A 21998-nucleotide genomic window follows, 5' to 3' on the forward strand; every position below is an offset into this window, starting at 1 on the left:
TGACTTGCTTGGTCAACACAGGTTAGAAAGGAATAGGGCTTGAACACGAACTCAAGTTTTGGGTCTGATTCCAGTGCCTGAGTACAAATCCTGCTGCATCCAGCATTTAGAGAAGTTCCAAGAGCCATGTACTTAAGGTGGGGGACGGGAAACAAAAATCAGAGTGGGGAGAGGACACTACAGTCAAAACATTCCAGGCAAAGGTGACACGCGGCTTTATACAAGGAGAAAAACGCATTCTTCTCCTTCCTATAGTTCAGAGATAATCGCATCATGGCAGCACTTACAGGGCCAAAATTTACTATCTAGCTATAAAATCTGATTCAGAAGCTACCCCTGTCTTACCAGAAATTCTGTGCACGTAAATTTGGCCTCCCTTTTTCAAACAAAGAGCAAGCTGGAGGGGTAGATATGATTAGAATAAAAATGGCCCTGCACAGGAGTGCTCTAGAGGACACACAATGGGAATGAAGACCCACAGACAGGAGCTCCTTTATGAGCAATCTCACATAATCCACCCCCACACACCCTCACCCCTCTCTTTGAATGATTTCCATTCTGCATTCTATTTCACAGATTTTCATAGCCTCGGGACGCGAGAAAGATAGCTTTCCAACAGAGTGACTTCCCTATTAACTAAATTACTGCTTAGAGGACTTTCTTTCCAGCGATGACCTTCAAGGTCACACACTCTGATGAGATTAATGCTGCAGTTTTCCCATTCAATTTACAATCCTTTTGGCTGGTGCCCCTGAGGACTTAAACATAGTGAAAGCAGAACTGCCCAAAACTATCAGTATGAAATATAAAGGTGGTTTATATAACGTCATCCTCCCAAAATCAGCAACATGGAAACTCGCTTTCTCCTTCAGGGAGCTGCCTCAAGTCACATGTTAAAGGACAGAGCAAGATATTCCTTGTCCAAAGCAGAACCAGGAGGCAAACCCATGTCCACCTGGTTCCAGAGCCCGAGTTTTAACCACTGTGCTAAATATAGTTCCAGGGGCAGGGGGCCATTTCACAGTTACAAAGCTCTTTAGTGCCGATAAGATGCTTTAATACAGAGTGAGGCAGCTCTTTATAAAAGGAAGTAATTAAATGCAATTTGGTATCCTGGATTAAATCCTGGAATTGTAAAAAGGCATTTGTGTTGAAATGTGTGAAATTCAAAAAAGTCTACACCCCAGTTAACAGTAATGTACAAATGCTAAAGTTTCGTTTCAACAAATGTACCATGGTTATGTAGGATGTTAACATTAAGTGAAACTGAGGGAAAGGTATATGGGAATTTCCTGTACTGCCTTTGCAACTTTTCCATAAACCTAAAATTATTCTCTTCCAAAATGAGCTTATTTTTTTAAAAAGTAAGTTGGTAATAATCTATAAAATAAAAACAGACAATGCACTAAAAATGAGAATACACTGAAAAAGATTTCCACAAAATTTCTTACAAAGAGAAACAAAACCTGCCCTGGCTGGTGTAGCTCAGTGTATTGAGCGTGGGCCTGCGAACCACATGATTGCGGTTCGATTCCCAGGCAGGGCACATGCCTGGGTTGCAGGCCAGTTCTCAGCAGGGGACGCACAAGAGGCAACCATACATTGGTTATTTCTCTCCTCTTCTTCCTCTCTAAAAATAAATAAAATCTTAAAAAGCAAGCAAGCAAACAAACAAACAAACCCGTCTGCTTCCTCTGTAAACAGAGCCGGACAAGCATTCAGACCAACCTGTGCGAACTCCGAGAGGCGCCGAGGGCCTTCTTCCAGAGCAGCCTCCAGGGAGGCAGCGGCTCCACCCCCAACCCTGCAGCATTGGCGGCAGCTCCCCTTTCAGTCCCGACTTAACCTCAGAGGCCTGGGGAGCCCAGAGGCGGCCGGGCACGTGGCCGGGCACACTGTCTCGTGCAACACTCTCACCGAGCGCCTGACACTCACCGCCACGCTCACGCGTGCTCCAACCCTACCCGCCCTGGCGCCCTCCACAGACTCCGTAGCGGGGGGGGCTCTGTGCATTCTTCACGAACCCACCACAAGAAAGCGAGCATCCTAATGCCTAAACAAAAATGACAAAGGTCGGAAAGCACGTCGCATTAGGTCTGTTTCTCAAGAAAAGCTACAGTGATGTGCCAGGCGTTAAAAACTGTTAATCTTTCACGTTTAACGTAATCCAGTATAGGCAATACTACCTCCATTTTACAGAAAGGAAAACTGAAGCTCATTTTACTTATTTATTTATTTTTACATCTCCACTCGAGGATGTTTATTGAGCAGCCACTCAGGCCCTAAGGGCCACATGCTATTTCCATAACCCGAATGTCACAACCTCAGCACTCCTGACATTCTGGAACAAATGAGTCCTCGCTGCAAGGGCTGTCCTGGGCTCTGAGGGATGTGGAAAGCACCCCTGGATTCTGCCTGCTAGATGCTGGTAGCACCCCTCTCATCAGTGTCGACACCCCAAAGTATCTGGTTTGACAACCTGACGTTGCCAAACATCCCGAGAAGCAAAATTGCCTCCAGTTGGAACTGCTGCCATGACCCCATGCTGTCTCTGCGCGCTAGCACACGGTGCAAGTGCACGCTTTGCATAGAACAGCTTTGCAGAGTGAGTTCAAACTAAAAGAGGCCAGCGGTTTCAGTGGTGCCTCTGCTAAGGCTCCACTGGAGCGAGTTGCGGCCGCCTGTACGAGCTGCTGCTGGTGCAGAGGAGCCTTCAACAAACAAAAAGGTCTGTGTGCTACTAGTTCTGTGGTTTGTGCTTTAGCAGAGAGAACAGGGCAGTGGAAGAGAAGCACCCTGCGGGCAGCTCTCGGAGAGATGGAAGAACACTGAGGAGGGTTAGAACGCAGGAGGGCGAGGTCCCTCGGCCACAGGGACGTGGGAGAACGGGACCCACACACAGCGGGCCCAGCACACGTGCGGGGCTGTCGGAAGAGGCCAGGCTGGCAGTTCTGGCGTCAAGTGTTAACTTACGTTGGACTACCTCAAAACGCCTCTCAAGCAGAAATGAAAACCCATAGATAATGAACAGAAAATCCTAATGCTCGGGCAGAAACTATGGAATAATCACCACCACTCAAAAGCATGTGTTTCTTGCAGATAAAAACTTGGAGAATTGAAGGAACAAATAGGAAGGACACAGGGACGAGAACTAAGGGGGGTGGAAATGGGAGGGAGGTGGGGAGCACGGGCGGGGGAGGCTGGGATGGGAGAAATAGACAAAAAACTGTACTTGAAAAATAATAAAATTTTTAAAAAACTTGGAGAAAATCTTTTAAATTCTGACATCATGGGAGTTCTTTTCCTACAGCTCAAGTGTTTCCTCACTCTAAATTCAGTTTTACTTTCAAAATGATGGACCAATAGAATCTGCATCTGGAAATAAGTTGAGGTCTGACTTCCTCAGAAGACATTTTACTGAGTGTGTGCAGATGGTGAACCTTTACATCAGTGCTATGGTCGCCACAGCAACCGCTGCCATAAGGCTCCGCCACCAGGGGCGGCGCTGATCCCACGAAGCCTCGAACCAGGCCCTTTGCCGGGGTCCTGCATGCAGCAGCAGTCCAGCAAGCCCTCCCCGGACTCTGAGCCGGCGCCCCTCACTGCACAGGGGAAGGAGGCGCCAGCAGGTGGAGCCAGGACTTCACACAGTGAGAATTTTTACTTCAAAGTTTATCTTTTTTCTTTTTAAATAGTATGTCACCGAAAACCAGCCTTAAAGTATAAGTAGTAAAACAACTGCAGGAAAACAAGGTGTGTGTAATCACCCAAAACAGAGAATGGAAATGTAATTTCACTACTTGTAGCAAGGTACACTACCCCCAGGAACCAGCCTGGAGGTCAGCATAACCCCAAGAGCATTCAGATCTTACCACCAGTTTACCCTAAGATTTCAAAGTCATTTCTGCAGAAGTTCTGATGCTTTGACATTGAGGATGCCCTTCTGCAGGGAGCTACACGGAAACTAGGAAGACAGAACCCCTGGAAGCATTAGCTTCTCTTGCACATTCAAGTTTGCTGGTGCAGTGCTGCCCCCGTGTGGAGCGACTTCTGAAAAAAGCGGAATAAAACTCCCTCTTAGGAGCAGTAACTCAGGACTCCTACCCATGGTCGGAATTAAGAGGATTTTAAGATTTCATATTAAAACAGTCCTCAGGTAAAGGCCTTTGTATATCCAAAATTCTGAGAAAACGGAGACAATTCTAAATGTTTCTGTGAGCGTGCACATATTTAAACTCTATTGTGTATAGACCGTCCACAAGGACAGTGACGCAGAACCGGTCGGAATCCTGGCTACATCACCAGGGACTTGCACCTCTGGGATGATTCTCCAGCCCCCCTGAAGGTGCACTGCTTCATCTCCGACATGGACCAACATCTGCTCCACTGGGGAGGTACTGAGAGCTAAATAAAAGGTGTCAGGTAAAGCATCTATTATCACTGTGCCTAGCACAGAATGCACTGAAGTTTAAGTTTCTCTTTTCCTGATGACACAAGGCCTTTGTGAGCCTTAGGAGCTTCAGAGACATTTGCGCCACAAACCTTACGTTCTACCTCTGGGCCCTGGAAGGCACATAACATTCATGCACTGTCCATCTCCTGTCTGCAGCACTTAACCAACTGATAAAATAAAATCAACAGCACAGTGACAGTAACTGAATTACTTTTTGGTAAAGACACACTGTTGAAAGTATGAGGTCAAGATCAAAAGTAGGCCTGTGTGTTTATGCAGGTTGGCTACTTTTTATTCCAAGCCTTTCAAAACAGGAATGAAGAGCCTAAAAAAGATGTGAATGCATGAAGAACAAGGCCAGAGAAGAGGAGGGCAAGCAAGGTGTTCCAAGCACCAATCTGGGGGAGGCGCCCACTCCCCCCGCCACCCCCATGCAGCACGGCCCTCACAGGAGCGTGGCCGCCTCCTTCCATCTCACAGCCTGGTGCCTCGTTAGCGGTAAGCTGAATGGTGTCGGAGAAAAGCTCTGCTAGTATCAGGGAAACCTGACAAAAATCAGAAGATTTCCTGTGGTGGGCAGTAGGTCCCACAACCTAACTTCCAAAGCTCGCGTCTGCTCTAGGAAAATCTGCAGTAGAACTACAATAAAACAAAAGGCATTCCCCAAAGTTTCTCAATCTACCACATAACCTTAAGTTTTCTCAGAGATGTTTGTGAAATTCTCCCCAAATCACCTCCTGATCCTCTGCAGTAACAACCAGTTAAGAGTTATTAAGAACATTATGGTTCACTACAATTTTATATTCCATCCAAAAAGAGACTTACTCTCTGTAATTTACACGCTGCCTGTGTAAATTACTCACATACAGGTACCAGGGGGAAGAAAACAGGTAAAACGAGACTGGCTCGTGTGGAGGACGGCGAAGGCTGGCGTCGGAGCTCAGGCTGAGTGCCGCCTGCGTCCACAAAGCGGAGCAGGCCGGCAGCTGACAGCAGCCAGAACCCGCAGGGGTTGAGAAGGGAACAGATAACCGCAAGCTTCAGCTGAATGCGACCGTAACTTTTGCAGAAGACGTATTTATTGTTTAGGCAGCCTGGGAATGGAACGGTCTGCCCACAGTGTCTCCCTAAGTCTGTGAAACTTCCTTGAGCTTTTTATGTCACTGACCCCTACAAAACAAACTCGGAGCCCAGGTTTAGGGTCACTGTCTCTCCATCTAAGGGCAATGCCCCACCTGGCCCCTGCTTTTCCTTAACCCGTGTCGTGTTGTGTCACCCCGCTCAGGGACCTCCACCCCTCGCTGGTCGAGGCAGGCAGATAATAATTATAAGTTCATCTGGCAATGGCAAATGGGTTCATGTTATTTAGAGTAGGTTTGAGAATACCCATAATGAAAAGTACAAATAAATACACGACATGCACTTACTACTCAAGTACATGGACTGGGTGAAGCCGGCTCTTCCTCTACAATGAAAACTCTGACTAAGAGACAAATTCGGTTTGTCCCAGAATCATTCCATCCTCTCACCTGACCTGCATCAAGATCTCTGAGTGCTACTCAGGGGAAAAACAAAGACAAAAAAACTAAGATGCCTTTAGTAAGCCCTCGGGTAGGCCCTGACTGTCAAATTTTCTAGGTTCTGCGCTCTGAAGACTTTAGTCTTTTTCTTCCCAAACTGGAGCTGCCTAGGTTAGTGCTCATTTTCCCTCCGCTCCGCGCCACAGCCCTGGCCCTGCTGGACGAGTAACAGGTTTCCACGGGGACACAGCACCTGCTCGTCGGGATGCCCACAACGTGGTGTGTGGAGCCCACTTTTCACCTTCTCACTGGTCAAGCAGAAAATGTCAACGAATTAAACCAAGTAAACCAGTCTAGGCCTACCACTTCGCAATAGACACGCATTGTTTAACCAATAAAAACATAACTAAACATTTTAAAGCCTTGTACAGTGAACCATTTTTTGGCCTATGATTATCTTCTAGTTCATAATTTTTCAACCAATAAATGAATATCCTTCCCACTTGCAAATAATCAGCATAAAAAATAGAATTTCAAAAACAGTTGCTAAGAATAACAGGATGAATCAAAAGCAGTTATGAAACCACAACTTGGTACCAGCTAAACATTCTATAAAATAGATGTTTCTTCATGGAATTTTTAAAAAGTGCCACATGGTATACTGCTTGAAGGAGAAAAGACAGGGTGGAATCAAAATTCTTTTTTAAGGTTTTATTCATTTATTTTTGGAGAGGAGAAGGGAGGGAAAAGGAGAGAAACACTGATTAGGTGCCTCTCACACACGCCCCGAACCCACAGCCCACACATGTGCCCTTTCACTCTTTTGCTCTGCAGAACGAGACCCAACCTACAGAGCCCAGCAGTCGGGCACATTCAGAGTTCTAGTGCTGGGAGGTGACCTGTTAGGGGTCACAGTTTAAGCACATACGCACCCACAGCCATTTCTATGCCCACAAGGTGGTAGGAAGATGCCTGATGGTAGCTGGTACCACAGCACCTTAAAACATGGGGCTTGCTTCACCCTTGAACCCTGACACCAAACCCAAAGGTTAATGAGCAGGAGTGAAGACTCACCAAACAACAGTATGAACCAAATGAAATGTCAAAGCAGAGATTGGAGCAGGGAATCTGCAAGCGAGAGACAAGGGCTATTTCACGGCAAATCCCAACTCTCTATCTCAAAAAGTTCAAAAACAATATTCAGAGGTTAAGTACCCACTGATTAACTGACAGCATTATTCGCCTCCCTGAAAATACTGCATCGGCAAAACGGGCAGAGAAAGCGGCCCTGCTCTCCGCCCCGTGCAGGGGCACCTAAGAGGGTGACTCAGTGAGCGCCGGGGACCAGCAGAGCCCGCGCTCCACCCGGGGCTCGGCTCGCCTTTCATTACACCGGCAAAGGTTAAAATGTCAAGAGAAAGAAATGGTCCCCAAACCGTGGGGTGTTAAGTTACGTTCTGGCTGCCAAACATTTAACACAGAATCAAGGTTGCTAAGAAGAATCTTGCCCTGGAATTCTCCGAGAGAAGAATGCATTACGTTACTTAGGCAATAAAGAGAATTGATTCAGCTTCTATTCCCACACCACCAGAAAATACCACAAACATCTATCTGGAGAAACAAGCTTTAAAAAACTGACATAAACTTAAGGTAAACGCTCCGTAAGGAGACGAGAGGACCCACTTCCAACGCCAGCAGTCTCCCACCGTTTCTGTTTCACGGCCCATGCAAACGAGCTACGAAATTCTCCAGCACGCCGAAAAAGCCTTTTGCTGACCCGACAAAAAAACAGGTGTAATTTTTATTTATTCACACCAGACAGCTATTGTTGTTGGCTGTTGTCATTTTTTAAAAAATCTGGCAGTCTAAGGAAAAGAGGTCAGTGCCCCTAATTACACAGTCAGGGACTGCACGCTTCCAAAGTTCTGGTGGCGCACCAGCTGAAGGTCACTTTCTTAGCCACTATGGGGGCACATATGATGCAAAGGTTCACTTTACACCCTCGTGTTTCAGCCCTTGGTTTCACCCCAGAAACACCTGCGACGTGAGACCGACAATCTGCAGGACACGGAGAAGTCACGCTGCCCACAGCTAACCTATGGTTCAATGTCCCAAAGGCAAGGATTGTTTTAAACATGCTTTTCAGAGTAACCCACTTTAAATACTGCTCTCTTTAGAAAAGCAAAAGCGTGTTACCATTGGATTTGAATCTGCTATGAGATCCCGCAGAGAATCCAGAAACCCCTGATCCTCCACCATCTGGGCATTGATATCGTGGAGCTTCGCCACGCAGACTGCCGCTGTCTTCCGAACGTAGGGGTCCTCGTCCTTCAAGCACTTGCGGAGGGGCTCACAGAGATATTCCGTGATCTTGTCCACCCGGATGCACCCCATGGTTCTGACTGCCAAGGCCCGGATCAGAGGGTTGGGATCTTCACAGTCCTACAAAAAACAATCCTTGACAGCTACAGGTGGACGTGGTGACAGAAAGGAAACAGTCCAGTTTGCATAAGACTCGAAAGAAGAGTTTATTGTAGGCCTCTGGTTACTGTCTGCCAGAACCCAAACCTCCCATGCTGTTCCGTTCCTGAGTACAGACCTCAGTTGCCATGTGAGCCCAGATTGCAATTCATTCAACTGCTTCACATATGCAGTGAAGAAATGGATTAGCTCCCAGACTGAGCAAAAGCCTGGTGAGCTGGTGTTACCACCCCCACCCTAAAAACACAAAAGGCCTCTGGGCTTGTATTCTGGCCCAGGAAAAATGAGGAATGGAAAGAGGGGCCCCATTAGCAAGCAGGGAGCAAAAAGGGCCTGGCCTAGAGACAAGAAAGCAAAAAAGAACACAGAGTCTGGTGTGGGCCCCACGTGAGCAAGTACCTCCTTCACTAGGTGCTCTTCCGAGTACCACACAAATAAAACTCTGAGTAACAAGAACACTCCTCGAACTGCCCCACTCTAAAAAATTTCTTTAACTATTATAAACCCGTACGTGTGCAGTCAGCCTACAAGGCAGGCTGTCTATCGACCCGTGGAGAGAAAAAATGGAATGTTCTTTGATACTGTAGAATGTAGCTGAACAGGAAAAGAACAAAATCCCCTAAGAAGAAAGAAAGTATAATGGTCACTTTTCAAAAAGAGTTTAATAGAAGCAAACTTTAGAAATGCTACCTTTTTAAAAAAATGCAGATGAAATTCCAGGCAGAAAAAAAATTACTAAAAAAAACATTAACAGGAACAGACTCGTTATTATGTTCATCAAATCTAACAAGCAAAAATGGCACTGTGGTTATCTGTTAAAAAGAAATCTTATCCTGACAAATATGAGAATGAAATAATTTTCCATCCTTATATCTGGAATTCGCTTTACAATTACCCACTAGGAGAAGGGAGAAGGGTCGGGAAAGTATGCACAGGGAACATAAATTAAACTAGACTGATCGTAGTTGGTAACCATGAAAACTGCACGGTGGATATTTTGAATATTCCTTCTACTTGAATACGTTTCAAATTTTCCATAATAAAAAAATTAATCAAATGTAAGCTCTAGCCCTGGCTGGTGTAGCTCAGTGGATTGAGCACGGGCCTAAGAACCAGAGGATCGAGGTTCAATTCCCAGTCAGGGCACGTGCCTGGGCTGCAGGCCAGTTCCCAGCAGGAGACTCAGGAGAGGCAACCATACATTGATATTTCTCTCCCTCTCTCCTTCCCTTCCCCTCTAAAGATTAAAAAAAAAAAGTAAGCTCTATTAAGCAATACGAAATAGAAGTAGTACTCCCTGTAGCAGTTTCCATTGCGTCTGACCTACAAGTGTAATTTCTACAAAAACAAAACAGGTTACTGGTACTACAATACCATGCCCACCCCATGTCAGCCGTGGAAGTCTCTGTGAGCCTCTGGCGGCTCACGAAACAGCAAGGTTCCACCTGGCCTTCCTCTCCCACCTGGGAGACGCACAGAGCCCGGCTAACAGAGGGCTCGCCATGCGGTCTGAGCTGGGTGACAAGCGCTGGCACACAGACGCCTGAAACAAGAGTTCTCCCGGTCACTGCCAGTACTTCTCTCTAGGGGCCCTCTCTTGGGGCAGAGGCTGCTTATCTGCCAGGCAGACACTCCTGTATCGAGTCACTCCCGGAAAGGTTACTGGAAGTAGAAGACACTGGTGCAGGGTCTCCGAGGTTACCTTCACGAAGCTGTTGACAGCCATGATGGCCATGTCTGGCTGACTCTTGGCGTAGTTCATCAGGTAGAGATACACAAGCTTCTTCAGCTCCAGGTTGTCGGTCTGCATGCAGTTCACTACGTCTGGAAAGAGGGAGCTGAGGACGGGAGAGAAGAGAAAGGAAAAGTGAACAGATGTCGGTGCCACCTGTTAGATGAAACAAAAAATAACCTTATTTACAAAGTGATCTGATGCCAGACAAATGTCCCCACAGTGGTATTAGGACAGAAACGAATCACTAAAGGATTCGCAGTGCTGATCCCAAGAAAGTTGCTAAATCTAAATTTTTTTAAACTTTACTGTAAGAGTTTTCAAACAAAAGCAAAGAAAGCAAGATAACGAACCCACTGCATCCATGGCTGAAAACACACCGACCCGGCCCAGCCTTCCTTCAGACCCCCCCCCCCGCCCGGCCCCCGCCAAGAGCTGCTCTGCAGGACTTTGAGACGAGTCCCAGACACGGTATCGTCTCATGCACAGTATTTTTGGGATTTTTTAAAAATCGCTATTTTTATTATTCAAAAAATTAACAGCAATTCTTCATGTCACTTCACCACGGCTTCAAAGCACTGAGGCTGCTACACTTTTTGATGCTCATTATCTGTCCACCATCCTCAACAGCAGGAACCTGTGCAGTTGGCTCTGGAGTCCGTGTAACTGACCCTCTACTTTCAACAGCTCCCTTGCCCGCGGGCAGAATGAAACGCTCCGTTCAGGCTCATTCTGCACATCTCTAGTCCCAACAGCTGGACTCCACTAATTTCCCTAGGACATCATGAAACCCCTTTAGTGGAATTTATTTACACATGCAAACAAATATAAAAGTGAAATTTCAGTGCATGCAAATATAAAAGGAGTTTATGATACTCGTCCCAAGTTCAAGGCATTTCACAATTTACTATCAGGCCAATAAAAAGAAACTGTGTTTTCATTCACAAAGTAGCACCATTAGCTTGAAAGGGTTGAGCTTGTCAGATTTAAAGTAGCACACCCTGGCTTGTGTAGCTCAGTGGGTTGGGTGCGGGCCTGCAAACCAGAGGATTGTGGTTCGATTCCCAGTCACGGCACATGCCCAGGTTGCAGTTCCCAGCAGGGGACACATGAGAGGCAACCACACATTGATATTTCTCTCCCTCTCTCCTTCCCTTCCCCTCTAAAGGTAAATAAATAAAATCTTTTAAAAAATAAAAAACAAAGTGTAAGTAGCACTTAAAAAAAATACAGGTTAATTATAATTTTATGGGAAGTTACCAATTAACCTTCTCCTAAGGCTTTATCAAAGTACCTTATAAATTAAATATTTCCAAATATCTTACTACTATTACAGAAGAAGCAACTGTCAGAGTTACAGGAAATTAAGAGACACAACTGGTTACTTGGTATAGCTCCCACACAACATATAAAAACAACATACAAAACAGAAATTATTTACAAAAGGAAGATGGGCCGCAAAGCCAAAGAATCCATCCTCTCGCCGATCAACCAGTGACCTCTGTCCTGGAAGGGAAACTGCCTGTTTGATCTGCATGTGTGTCCCCCACGTAGCTTCCCGTACACGCAGATAATTTATGAATGCCAATGACAGTCTCCAAAAATGAGGGCCCCTCCCATTTCCTAGGGGAACAGCTCACATGAAAAACAACTGCAAAACAAGTAAATAAACCTGAAACATTAACCACAGGAAATTCAAGATCCTAAATAATTTAATTCCAAATACCTGCACAAGATCAAGAAGATCTCGATCAAGAACAGTCCAAGCGCTAGCGGTAGAGACCACTGAGTCCCAAAGCACGAACCCGGAAGCCTGGGCTTTCCCACGGAGCAGCCACCCGTCACCGACGGAGGGTGACGTGGCCCGTCCCCACCGACGTGCGATGCACACGTGAAACACTCGGAATGGAAACTGCACTGCAAAGTATCGCAGTGATAATTTTTATGTTGATTTTATGCTGAACTATTACTGTTCTGGATCTACTGGGTAAAATGAAGTAGATTATTAAAATTAATTTCACCCACTTTTTACTTTAATTTTAAGGTGGCTACCAGAAAATTTAAAATTGCCTGTGTGGCGTGCACTGTCGTTTCTAGTGGACGGTGCTGAGCTTGCGGCCAACCTCCGTCGCTGGTGCGTTTCGAGCTATCTTTCCAGGCAGCACAAGTCCCATCTCCTGCAAGGATTCGTCACCTGTTTCGTTTCATATGGCTCGCTCTTTGGCAGAACTCTTACTGCCTTTAATGTACGTGTTCTAGTACCTAATTACCTCACGGTATTTTATTATTAAGGCTAAAGGCATCTGCAATCCTTCTGTCTGCATTATGGTATCTGGCATAGTGCTAGGCACAAACTAATCACTTAATTAATAAATTAACAAATAGTATTTACCAAGCATACAAAAGGAAAACACCACAAAAAGAGTTTTCTGTAGGACACAGAAACACACACTCGCCCCCCAATGCGGACTGTAACGGTTCCTCTGTGCCGACGCGCTTGCCCCAGCCATGTTTGGTCCTTGGTGAAAACCGCCCTTCGGTGGCTGGTCCTGGGTCAGCAAACCACAGCCTGTGGCCCACACACGGCCCAGCACCCAGTTTTTTACATGTGATCATTTAACAACTGATTTGATGACAGAAAGAACACTTACTCTGAACCCCAATTAAACAAACTGTAACCCCCCCAAAAGAACCCCAACTTTTTAGTACACATATAGTACAAAAAAAACTATACTAAATTATATGATGAATTTTCTCAACAAAATATTTGTGGAAATTTGTTCTCTCGTTATGTAATTACCTACATAATAACCTCAATGTTCTGCCTTTTGGCCTGCTGAGCCTAAGGTATTCGCAGCTTGCCCTTCACGAGAAGTCTGCTGCCCTGAGACAGACATCACGTCACAGCGAAGACCAACGTGCTCACGCACTAACAAACAGAACCACCACCACCGGGCCGGCCAGCAGCGCCCGCAGCACGGAAGACCCCGAGTCACCTCCGCACGACGGCATAGGGAAGCTGCTCTCACCCCGTGGGTCTCACGACCCCTTTAAAAAGTACTGAGCTCCCCAGAGCGTTTTTGTTCACGTGGGTTATATAACTACTGATACTCTACCACATCAGGTTAAAACTGAGAAATGTTAGAAATATTAACCCATTTAAAGCAACAATACATTTCATAGTAACAAATACCATTCTAAAGTAAACATCTATTTTTTTAAAGAGATGACATTGTTTTACAATGTTGCGAACCCCTTTAATGTCTAGTTTAAAGGAAGGTAGCTGGATTCTCATCTGCTCTGGCATTCAACCCCGGTGCAGAATACTATTCTGGTTGCAGTGTAAGAAAAAAAAATCCAGCCTCACACGCGTACAGAAACTGGAAAAGGGAGAAGTACCTCAGTAGCTTCTTCACATAACTGTGGCTCCTCCTTTCTTCTGAGTCTGCAGATGGCCGTTTCTTATGAGCTGGCCACCACACACAGGCTGCATCAAACTGTCCTCGCTTGTCATTTATCTTGAGTGGGCCTTCACCCAAGCCTCACTTGATGACACGAGCACTGGCCATCTGAAAACACGGCGCTATGAGCCGTGCAGGTGCCCGAGGTCGGTGCACGTCGTTACGTAAGAGCAAACGCTCGCCTCCGCCAACTTTGCTGCCCATCTCACCAGGGACGCCGCGGGTGCTGGGAGGCTGTCAAGCCCGTGACAGGAGATACAAGTTTTCTAACACTCTAATTTTTACTTTAAAGGTTGAATTTATCTAGTGTCATTTTTTCCCCTCGAAGTAACGGGTTCACTTTGTTTGGTTTTGATAAACTGTCTCCCGAACACTGAAGTCTGGTTGAGGGTAATTTGTCTGTCAATCGTACTTTCACGTGGGACTGGTGTTCCTAGTTCAACACTCATGCGTGGGCTTCCCCCCGCAATTCAACCATCACTCTTTGCTATGCAGCAGAAGTGCTTTATGCATAATTCCTACCATACAGAATATTAAAAAGGATCAAATGTTTAAAATAAACTTTAACGCTTGGTGACAAATGGCCCTAAGCGAAACCGCCCTGTTCGTCCCCCGCACGCACGTGGGGCTCCACTGCCCGGACTCACGCTGCCACGCCGGCAATGAGAAAGTCAACGTAACGAAAGAGGCAATAATAGTAATGCCTCAGGATTATCACAGGAACAGTGTTCCCCTCACAGGCCCCCGAAGGGATTTGGGGGGTCCTCAGGGACCTGCAGACAATCCTTACTTGCTTCCAAATGGTATTGCTAAATTACAGAATTTTGTTTTTCAATAAGGACTTTGTTAACACTGATTTTGATCCTGAACTCAGGAACTGAATGTGGAGTTATGGCGCTGAGGGCACCAGCTTACGCCAGTTAAAGAGCCCACGAGCCCCTGCTTCTCGGTGTACCTTTACCATCTCCCAAAACTGCTGCGGCCCCAGATCTGAAGCTGCGCCAGCTCTCGGGAGGTCTGATCCTGTATCTGTCTGCAAAAACTTGAACTGGTTTCACTCTTCCGAAACAAACGAAAACAAACAAACAAACTGAAGTTACAGAACTCACATAAAAGCAACCTGTTTTCAGGACACACCCGCTCTTACAGGTTCTCTAACTTTAACGGTCTGCAGTGGTCAGGGGTGGTGCAACTGCCCTCACCTGACGTCCTTCCCCACGGTCATAGCAGCGATCACCTTCTTCACCGCCTCCTTCCTCTTTTCCTTCTTTTCATTGTTCAGTTCAGCCTTTAATTCAAAGATTTCTCCTGTAAAAGAAGAAAACAAATGGATGGGCCTCCAGGACCAGAGCTAGAGCAGAACACTGTGTTATGCAGTAAGCAGCACCGGGAAAGTTTGCTAGAGCCAGGACAGTGACCAAAGTAAGACTGTTTAGGTTACAGGGTGAGTACAAGCCAAACCCCTCGAGAGGTAACTGACACTCCTGAGGGCATCACCTCCCAGGTTATGGCCAGAGAGGAAGATACAGTCCAGATCACAGGAGGCACAGGAGCAGGAAAAAGTCAATCTCATCACATCCTACAACGGGGAGAGACAGGCATCTGGGGAATGACCTCCCCCGTCAAAACTTCAAGGTCCTGGGGGAAAAGTAACGTAGGCAAAGAAAAGGTTCACAAATCAGTGTTTTCAAACCCAGAAGACTCTAGATATCATCTAATTCACCCACTTTTCATTACTATTATTAATCAACTAGCCCTGGCTGGTGTGGCTCAGTGGATTGAGTGCTGGCTTGCAGCCTGCGAGCCCAAAGGTCACTGGTTCGATTCTAGTCAAGGCACATGCCTGGCTTGCAGGCCAGGTCCCTGGTTGGGGGTGTGAGACAGGCAACCAATCAATGCATCTCTCCCTCTCTTTCTCCCTCTCTTTCTCCCTCCTTCCCCCTCTCTCTAAATAATTGAATAAAGTCGTAAAAAAACAAGCACTTAAAATTACTTATTCTTTTAGACAGAGAGGGAGGGGGAAGAGGGGGAGAGGGAAACACAGATGATGGGTTTTGCCTCTTATAAGTGCCCCATGGGGGGGGGGAGGGGGAGGGTGCCAGGGGCTGAACCTGCAACCTGGACACATGCCCGGACTAGGAATGGAGCTGAACCTTCGCTTCATGGGACAACGCCCAACCAACCGAGCCACACCGGTCAGGTCTCGTTCACCCACTCTTAGGGGATCTCAGAGTGACTTAGTGACAGAGTGTCTCCTGAATCCAGAGGTCCTCAACATTGGCAATACACCACTTCCTGGACAGTATATAAAAATAACAGTGCTCAGGCTCTACTCTGGACCAAATAAATCAGACTGTCAAGGAGCAGAACTCCACATTCATCGAAAGTTCCCCCAAGGGATTCTAATGTACAACCCCAGTCGAAAATCACTGCTCCACTCTAATTAGTACTTTAAGGAGTGAATGGGGGTCGGCAGTGTGTGTGGGGGGGTGTTAATGGGCTTTAGGGCCCCATCCTAGTCAATCAATCTAACAACACAAATAACAGTCTTGAAGCCTCACAAGTGGTACAAACCAGAGTCATTTCTAAAGACACAGTCTCAGATAACTGACTGCCCGGGCCCTGCACTGTGACATGGCAAAACCGTCACCGCTACGTTAGGGCCCAGGCTCACCTATCTTCAGAAAGCTGGAGCTGAAACAAGAAAACACAACAACCCCCTACTGGTGTTAAGAGAAAACAGAAACACACCAGCACGCCCGTGACGAAGTCGACTCCCATCTACACGCTCTCAAACCCTCCTGCCACACTGCCCCTCTGCCCTCCACCTGCACGGGGTCCACCCTGATGTTCGCTTTCGGCAGACCTCACTCATCAGCGTGGAGACGGCGGGGACAGAAAACTCTGTGATCTGCCAAAACCTCTAAATGTCAAGGATGAAACTAAGAAGCAGCTACTGAACACACACATACACATACAAGCCTGTTACATCAATATCCACTGTCAGCAAGGCAAACAAATCCATGTCACAAAAACTGCTTTTTACTTAATCAACAGCTGTGGAAAGAGCACAGCCACTACCGCTGGACCCTTCAGAGAGTCCCTCTTCCCCTCCATCATCAAGTCCTCTGCTGCCAGGTCCAGCTCTCAGCGGTCCTTCCCACCACGTACTTCTGGGAACAGCAAGATCAGACAAGCCAAAGGGTTACAGCAAGTCTGCACTGTGAAGAGCAGCAGGAGTGAAGAATGAAAACAGGCTGTAACTGAAACTATTCCAGCCCCAACAGCATAAACTTAAAGAACATGTTCCTGTGGCAATTCTGGTGGGCGCTGCAGGAAGTAAAGGAACACATGCACCCATTTTTAAAATACCCAGCCATGATTCATCTGTAAGTCTTAAAGTTGCATGAATCCCTAAATAAAAAAAGGTTACCAGGACCCATTACAAGAGAAGGTTTGAAGAGTTATGTGACTTTTTAAGTAAATTCTTATATCATCATAGATGATACCTTGCTCATTAAAGCCCAAAAAACATTAACAGAAGAAATACACACATTTCAGGAATGAGAAAATCAGAAAAAAGGGTGAAAATGTATAGCAAGGGGCTAGAGGCCTTTGTGAGGGGCAAGCAATAAAGACAAAGAGGGAAGCTGGGAGGAGCCAACGAGGGGCACTAAGTGAAGCACCCACACATACAACTTTCCTAAATCTTCCCTTTCCCCCCCTCCTCTCCTTAATCAGATCTACCAAGCATTGCTAGCAGCTAGCAATTCTCAATCTTGGCTACAGATCAGAGAAATCTGGGGAGATTTTAAGCCCTCCCCTCATCCACCCCCACCCCACAAACAGCCGTATCGCAGACAATGAAGTCAGGTTATCTGGGGCTGTGGGACCTGGGCATCAGCACCGTTTCCCAATCTCCCTGGGTAATGCTGATGCGTAGATAAGGTGGGAAGCCACTGGGTAGAAGGCAGCTGATGTAACTAACCAATTACGGAGCCTCATGTGCTATAACAGAAGAGCTTGTTCACCCTTACGTAACTCCAAATGACAAGCCAGAGATGCTCAAGCTTTCTAGAAAATATCCTGGTGTCCCTTGCTCACTCTGGGCCAACAAAGTGTGCCCTCCTGCCTTTTTTTTTTTTTGTAAAGCACCACAGTCTTGATTCCCCAACTGTTAACATTATGCCACATTTGTTTTATCATACTTCCTCTATGTTTTCAAGTTTTTTTCCTGGATCATTTTAACAGTAAGCTGCAGACATCGTATCTCATTAGCTCTAAATGTGTCAGCGTGTAATCTCTAAGAACAAGGAACTATCTTACATATCGTAATACAATAAACAGAATCAGGACATTTAACAAGGATACATCATCATAAGACCTTACTCAAAGGTCTTGAAAATGTCTTTTACGGCAACTTCACACCCATCCCCTCGGGCCAAGGTCCAGTTCAGGATCACGCGTCACAGTTACTGTCGTGTCCCCGTTTGGTCCCCTCTAATCTGAAACCGTTCTTCAGCCTCTCTCATGACGGGTTTTTTTTCGGCATGCTCTCACTTTGGGTTTCTCATGGGTGTTTTTCCGCGACTACACTGACATTACGTGTTCTGGCGGGCACCCTTCATGAATGATGGGACGTTCTACTCAGCTGTTCTCAGCGCACCACATCAAGAGGGAAAGAATGCTAACCTGTTCCATTATTGGGGATATTAACACTCAATACTTGGTTGTAGAGAACCGCCCTGCCTGGTTTCAGAAGCTCTAGCCCCCATGGCTAAGGCTGAGTGAGAGCCCTTGGGACGCTAAGCCCCTAAGGAGACAAAGCTTTTATCTCCCTGGCAGGGACTCCACCTCTGCCCCCTTTACTTCACCCTGCTTGGCCCCGAGTGGAAGACCAGTTAGCCAATGACGGGTAAGATTCCTCAAGGGAGGGACAAAAGAAGACAGCACAGTCACAAAGGGGCCCTCAGGGAAGGACTTGGGGGGGGGGCTATAAAAAAGGGAGTGAGAGATCTTCACCCCTCAGCTTTTACACAGCCTGAGTCCTCATTCTGTCTGAGAAGTCTCCTGATCTCTTGCTGCCTTACCTCCCCTGCCTGACTTAAGCCTGAAACAATGACAGAGGGCAATGCAGTGCAGTGTGTGCTGGAAAGGGTTCCCTGGGCTGGTCGGGCCTAAGAAATGATGCATAAAATCCTGTGAAACCTGCTTTGCTAAGAATGCCCTCAATTTAAATGATAAGGGTCCAAGTGTGACATGAGTTTGTTTCCCTGAAGTTTTATGGCCCCTTAGCTCTCTGACCATGAGACTAAAGAAGCCCTCAGAGTACTTTGAATGTCATCTATTGTTTGTTCCTTACTGCCTGACAATGACTGATGCGCTTCACATGCACACCCTGTTCCTATGCAAATCAAACCCAATAAAAGCCCACTGAGCAACAGGCTCCTGGCCCTTCTCCTTTGAGAGATCAGCCACCCTTCCTTCCCAAGCAGATCATGTCTTGGTAGACTTGGTCTCATCTGTGGTGGACCAGGGATTGGGGGGGGCCTGTGGGCAGAGCCCCCCACACGCACTTGGTTAAGGTGGTAATTACCAAGTTTTGCAACAGTAAAGTTACTATTTTTCCCCCTTGTGATTATTGTGACTTTTGAAAGGATACTTCTGAAACTATACAAACATCCTATTCTTCAACAAACTTTCACCTGCCAATTACTTTAGGATTCACTGATGACTTCTGCCTGAATCAACTATTACCGTGAATTATGAGCATTTTTATGTGTTGACCACTCAACAGGCTACAGTCCAATTCTTTGATCACTTCTTAAATTATCAATTTCGAATTTGACCAGTGGAAGCCCCTCCAACTGTTCTGCTCCCTGACCCGCACCATCATTTTTGAGCACCTCCTTTCTTTTGCTTTCTGGTGTGAGATGTTCATGTTCCTCTTGTACTTTCTCTCGACCCAGCCTTGGAATCAGTCATTCCTCCAAGGAGTCCTGATTCCATTCTGGGAAACAGCACTTGCAAATCAAGATCTGGGTAATCAGGAAATTAGGACATTTAGCAGGAAACCCCACCCGTGTTAGGGTGGAGAGTATGACCCACACGCAGTGGGCACTCAGTAAATACTTACTGGATAAATGAGTAAATCAAAGTAGGACACCGCAGTGTTCTTCAAGACCAATCTTAGTAAAATCTGGAGACAGTCAGGAGGTTAAGGTCAGTACCCATCAGAAGGGAAACCAGAAAGACCCACCCTGGGGCGGAGAAGTGAGCTCATTTTAGCTTCAGGAGGAGAGGAGAAAAGGCACGTTTGAGAAGGCCAGTGTTAGAGAGTAAGAAGAAGATATCCTGCCCAGAACACTCCAGGAGACGCGCTGGCCCCCAGGAACGTGTGCAGCCCCGCTGTGGGACCCAGCGGCCTGAGAAGAGTGGAGCCGGCCCGCCTCGTCGATGGCACTGGGAAAGCACTGCTGCGTTTAAGGAGAGTTTCACAGAAGATAAGGAAGTTGGACTTTCCCAAGAACCCTTAGTTCCTAGGCTAACAACATTCACTATGAAATCCAGTATTATATTTCTGAGTACAAAGATGGTGAGTTAATAAATTCAAAGCTATTCAAGTAATCTATGACCTAAAAATCAAAATACTGACTTCAGAGGTTCCTGTTTTAAGTACAAAGAATGTTATCTTGACAAAGCTTAGCCAAAGGAAGAGGCAGACCTGCATGGAGGGATAAGAATTTACCAAGTTTCTTGCATTTTTTTTTATAACCTCATTTTCTTCAGATACAGTTTTAAAAATTATATGTATGTATGTGCATAGAGAAAGACTGAGGCTACACACGAGGTTCCCTCAGGAGCAGGAAGAGGAAAGCAGAGAACTTCCATTGTTACTTTATACGTATCTCTATATAACAGTGTTTCTTGTTACAAAACATGTATTTCCAAGAGAATCGGTGAAAGAGAATACATGCACTCAGATCTATCAGTCTTCAATGGATCAATGTCAGATCCTCTCCTCTTACCACGACAGAACCTTCAAAATCAAACTGAAAACCTGCACCTGAACCTCCCCAATGCACTTTTCCATAGGAGCACCAGACCCCAGTGAGACCGCCCACAGCACGCGTGTCCGCAGAGGCCAGGACACTCTACTCGGGACAGTCCTACAACCTGACTCCGAAGCCCTCGGAGCTCTGAGCAGGTTCTCAGACTTACCTTTCTTATTGGTTGTGAAGTACTTGGAGTCAGTCATGGTGTTGTTGGCTCTTTAATGTGTACCTACAGCGAGAGAAAAGAATTCCTTCACCTAAATTATTTATGTCCCACAGGTTATACATTAATTTTAAGAACATTTACAAATCAGAATTTCTGAATTCAAAAGTGAGTATATTCCACCCTGGCTGGCTGGCTGGCTTGGCTGGAACACTGTCCTGTACACCCAAAGGCTCAGGTTCAATCCCCATTCAGGGCGCCTACGGAAGGCAACTAATGGATGTTTCTTTCTCTCTTTCCCTTTCTCTCTTCTCTCTCTCTAAAATAATTAAACAGCCCTGGCTGGTGTGGCTCAGTGGACTGATCACTGGCCTGTGACCCAAAGGGTCACCAGTTTGATTCCCAGTCAGGGCACACACCTGGGTTGTGGGTCAGGTCCCCAGCTGGGGGCACACAGGAGGCAACCAATAGATGTTGCTCTCCTTCTTTCTCCCTCCCTTTCCCCCCTAGAAAGAAACAGAATCTTTTAAAAAATAAAAATAAAATAAAATAATTAAACATATCCTTGGGTGAAGATTAAAAAAAAAAAATCAGTATCTTCTTCCTTACCACCATCACTAGTGAGTCAAGGGATGTAAAGGTAATTAAGAACATAGCTCTGGCCTTAAGGAGCTAATTGGGGCAAAAGCCAAATGGAATGGAGTGATAATCCGAACCTATGGTGGCTTTGTGATTCTAGTCACAATTATCTCCTAAAAGGCTCCAAGACCTAAAAACTAGGCCTTTTCTAAATACATCTTCAGTCACTCAAGTTTGTTGAGAGATACCCCCCTTGCCCTCCATTCAGGAAAAGCTGATTTACTTCCCTGCCTGTGAGATGCAGTCGCTTGGAAACATGTATTCTGAAGCCGAGTGAGGTCAAAGGAGAAAATAAGTCTGCCAGTCTATTCTGCCAACCTGGTGGTGCCGCCGACGGCCGCACCGTCACACGCAACTCTCCATAGAAGACTCGTAAATAAAGCCCAACTCAGCAGAGCACTCTGTCGACAGACATCTAGAAGGGCAAACAGCTCTACTCATGGTGTTTTCAGGCTATGATTTTCATTACTTCCAACATTTAGCCCAAAGTATGC

At 46.2% G+C, this 21998-nt stretch overlaps 1 protein-coding gene across 2 annotated transcripts in view; it reads right to left on the minus strand.

Annotated features, from left to right (window-relative positions):
• Positions 1 to 21998, minus strand: part of AP2B1 (adaptor related protein complex 2 subunit beta 1) — a 99028-nt gene that overhangs the window by 72703 nt on the left and 4327 nt on the right. For both annotated transcript variants that reach the window (XM_037167227.2, XM_037167225.2), the window contains exons 2-5: positions 20869 to 20931; positions 14850 to 14955; positions 10157 to 10292; positions 8170 to 8415 (exon numbers count right to left, since the gene is read on the minus strand). In XM_037167227.2, coding sequence (XP_037023122.1) covers positions 8170 to 8415; positions 10157 to 10292; positions 14850 to 14955; positions 20869 to 20905 — 525 coding nt within the window. In that variant the 5' untranslated portion in view covers positions 20906 to 20931. The remainder of the gene's footprint in view (positions 1 to 8169; positions 8416 to 10156; positions 10293 to 14849; positions 14956 to 20868; positions 20932 to 21998) is intronic.

The sequence above is a fragment of the Artibeus jamaicensis genome, unplaced genomic scaffold (assembly GCF_021234435.1).
Source record: "Artibeus jamaicensis isolate MK-2021 breed Jamaican fruit bat unplaced genomic scaffold, CSHL_Jam_final contig_2259, whole genome shotgun sequence".
In the NCBI taxonomy this organism is placed as follows: domain Eukaryota; kingdom Metazoa; phylum Chordata; class Mammalia; order Chiroptera; family Phyllostomidae; genus Artibeus; species Artibeus jamaicensis.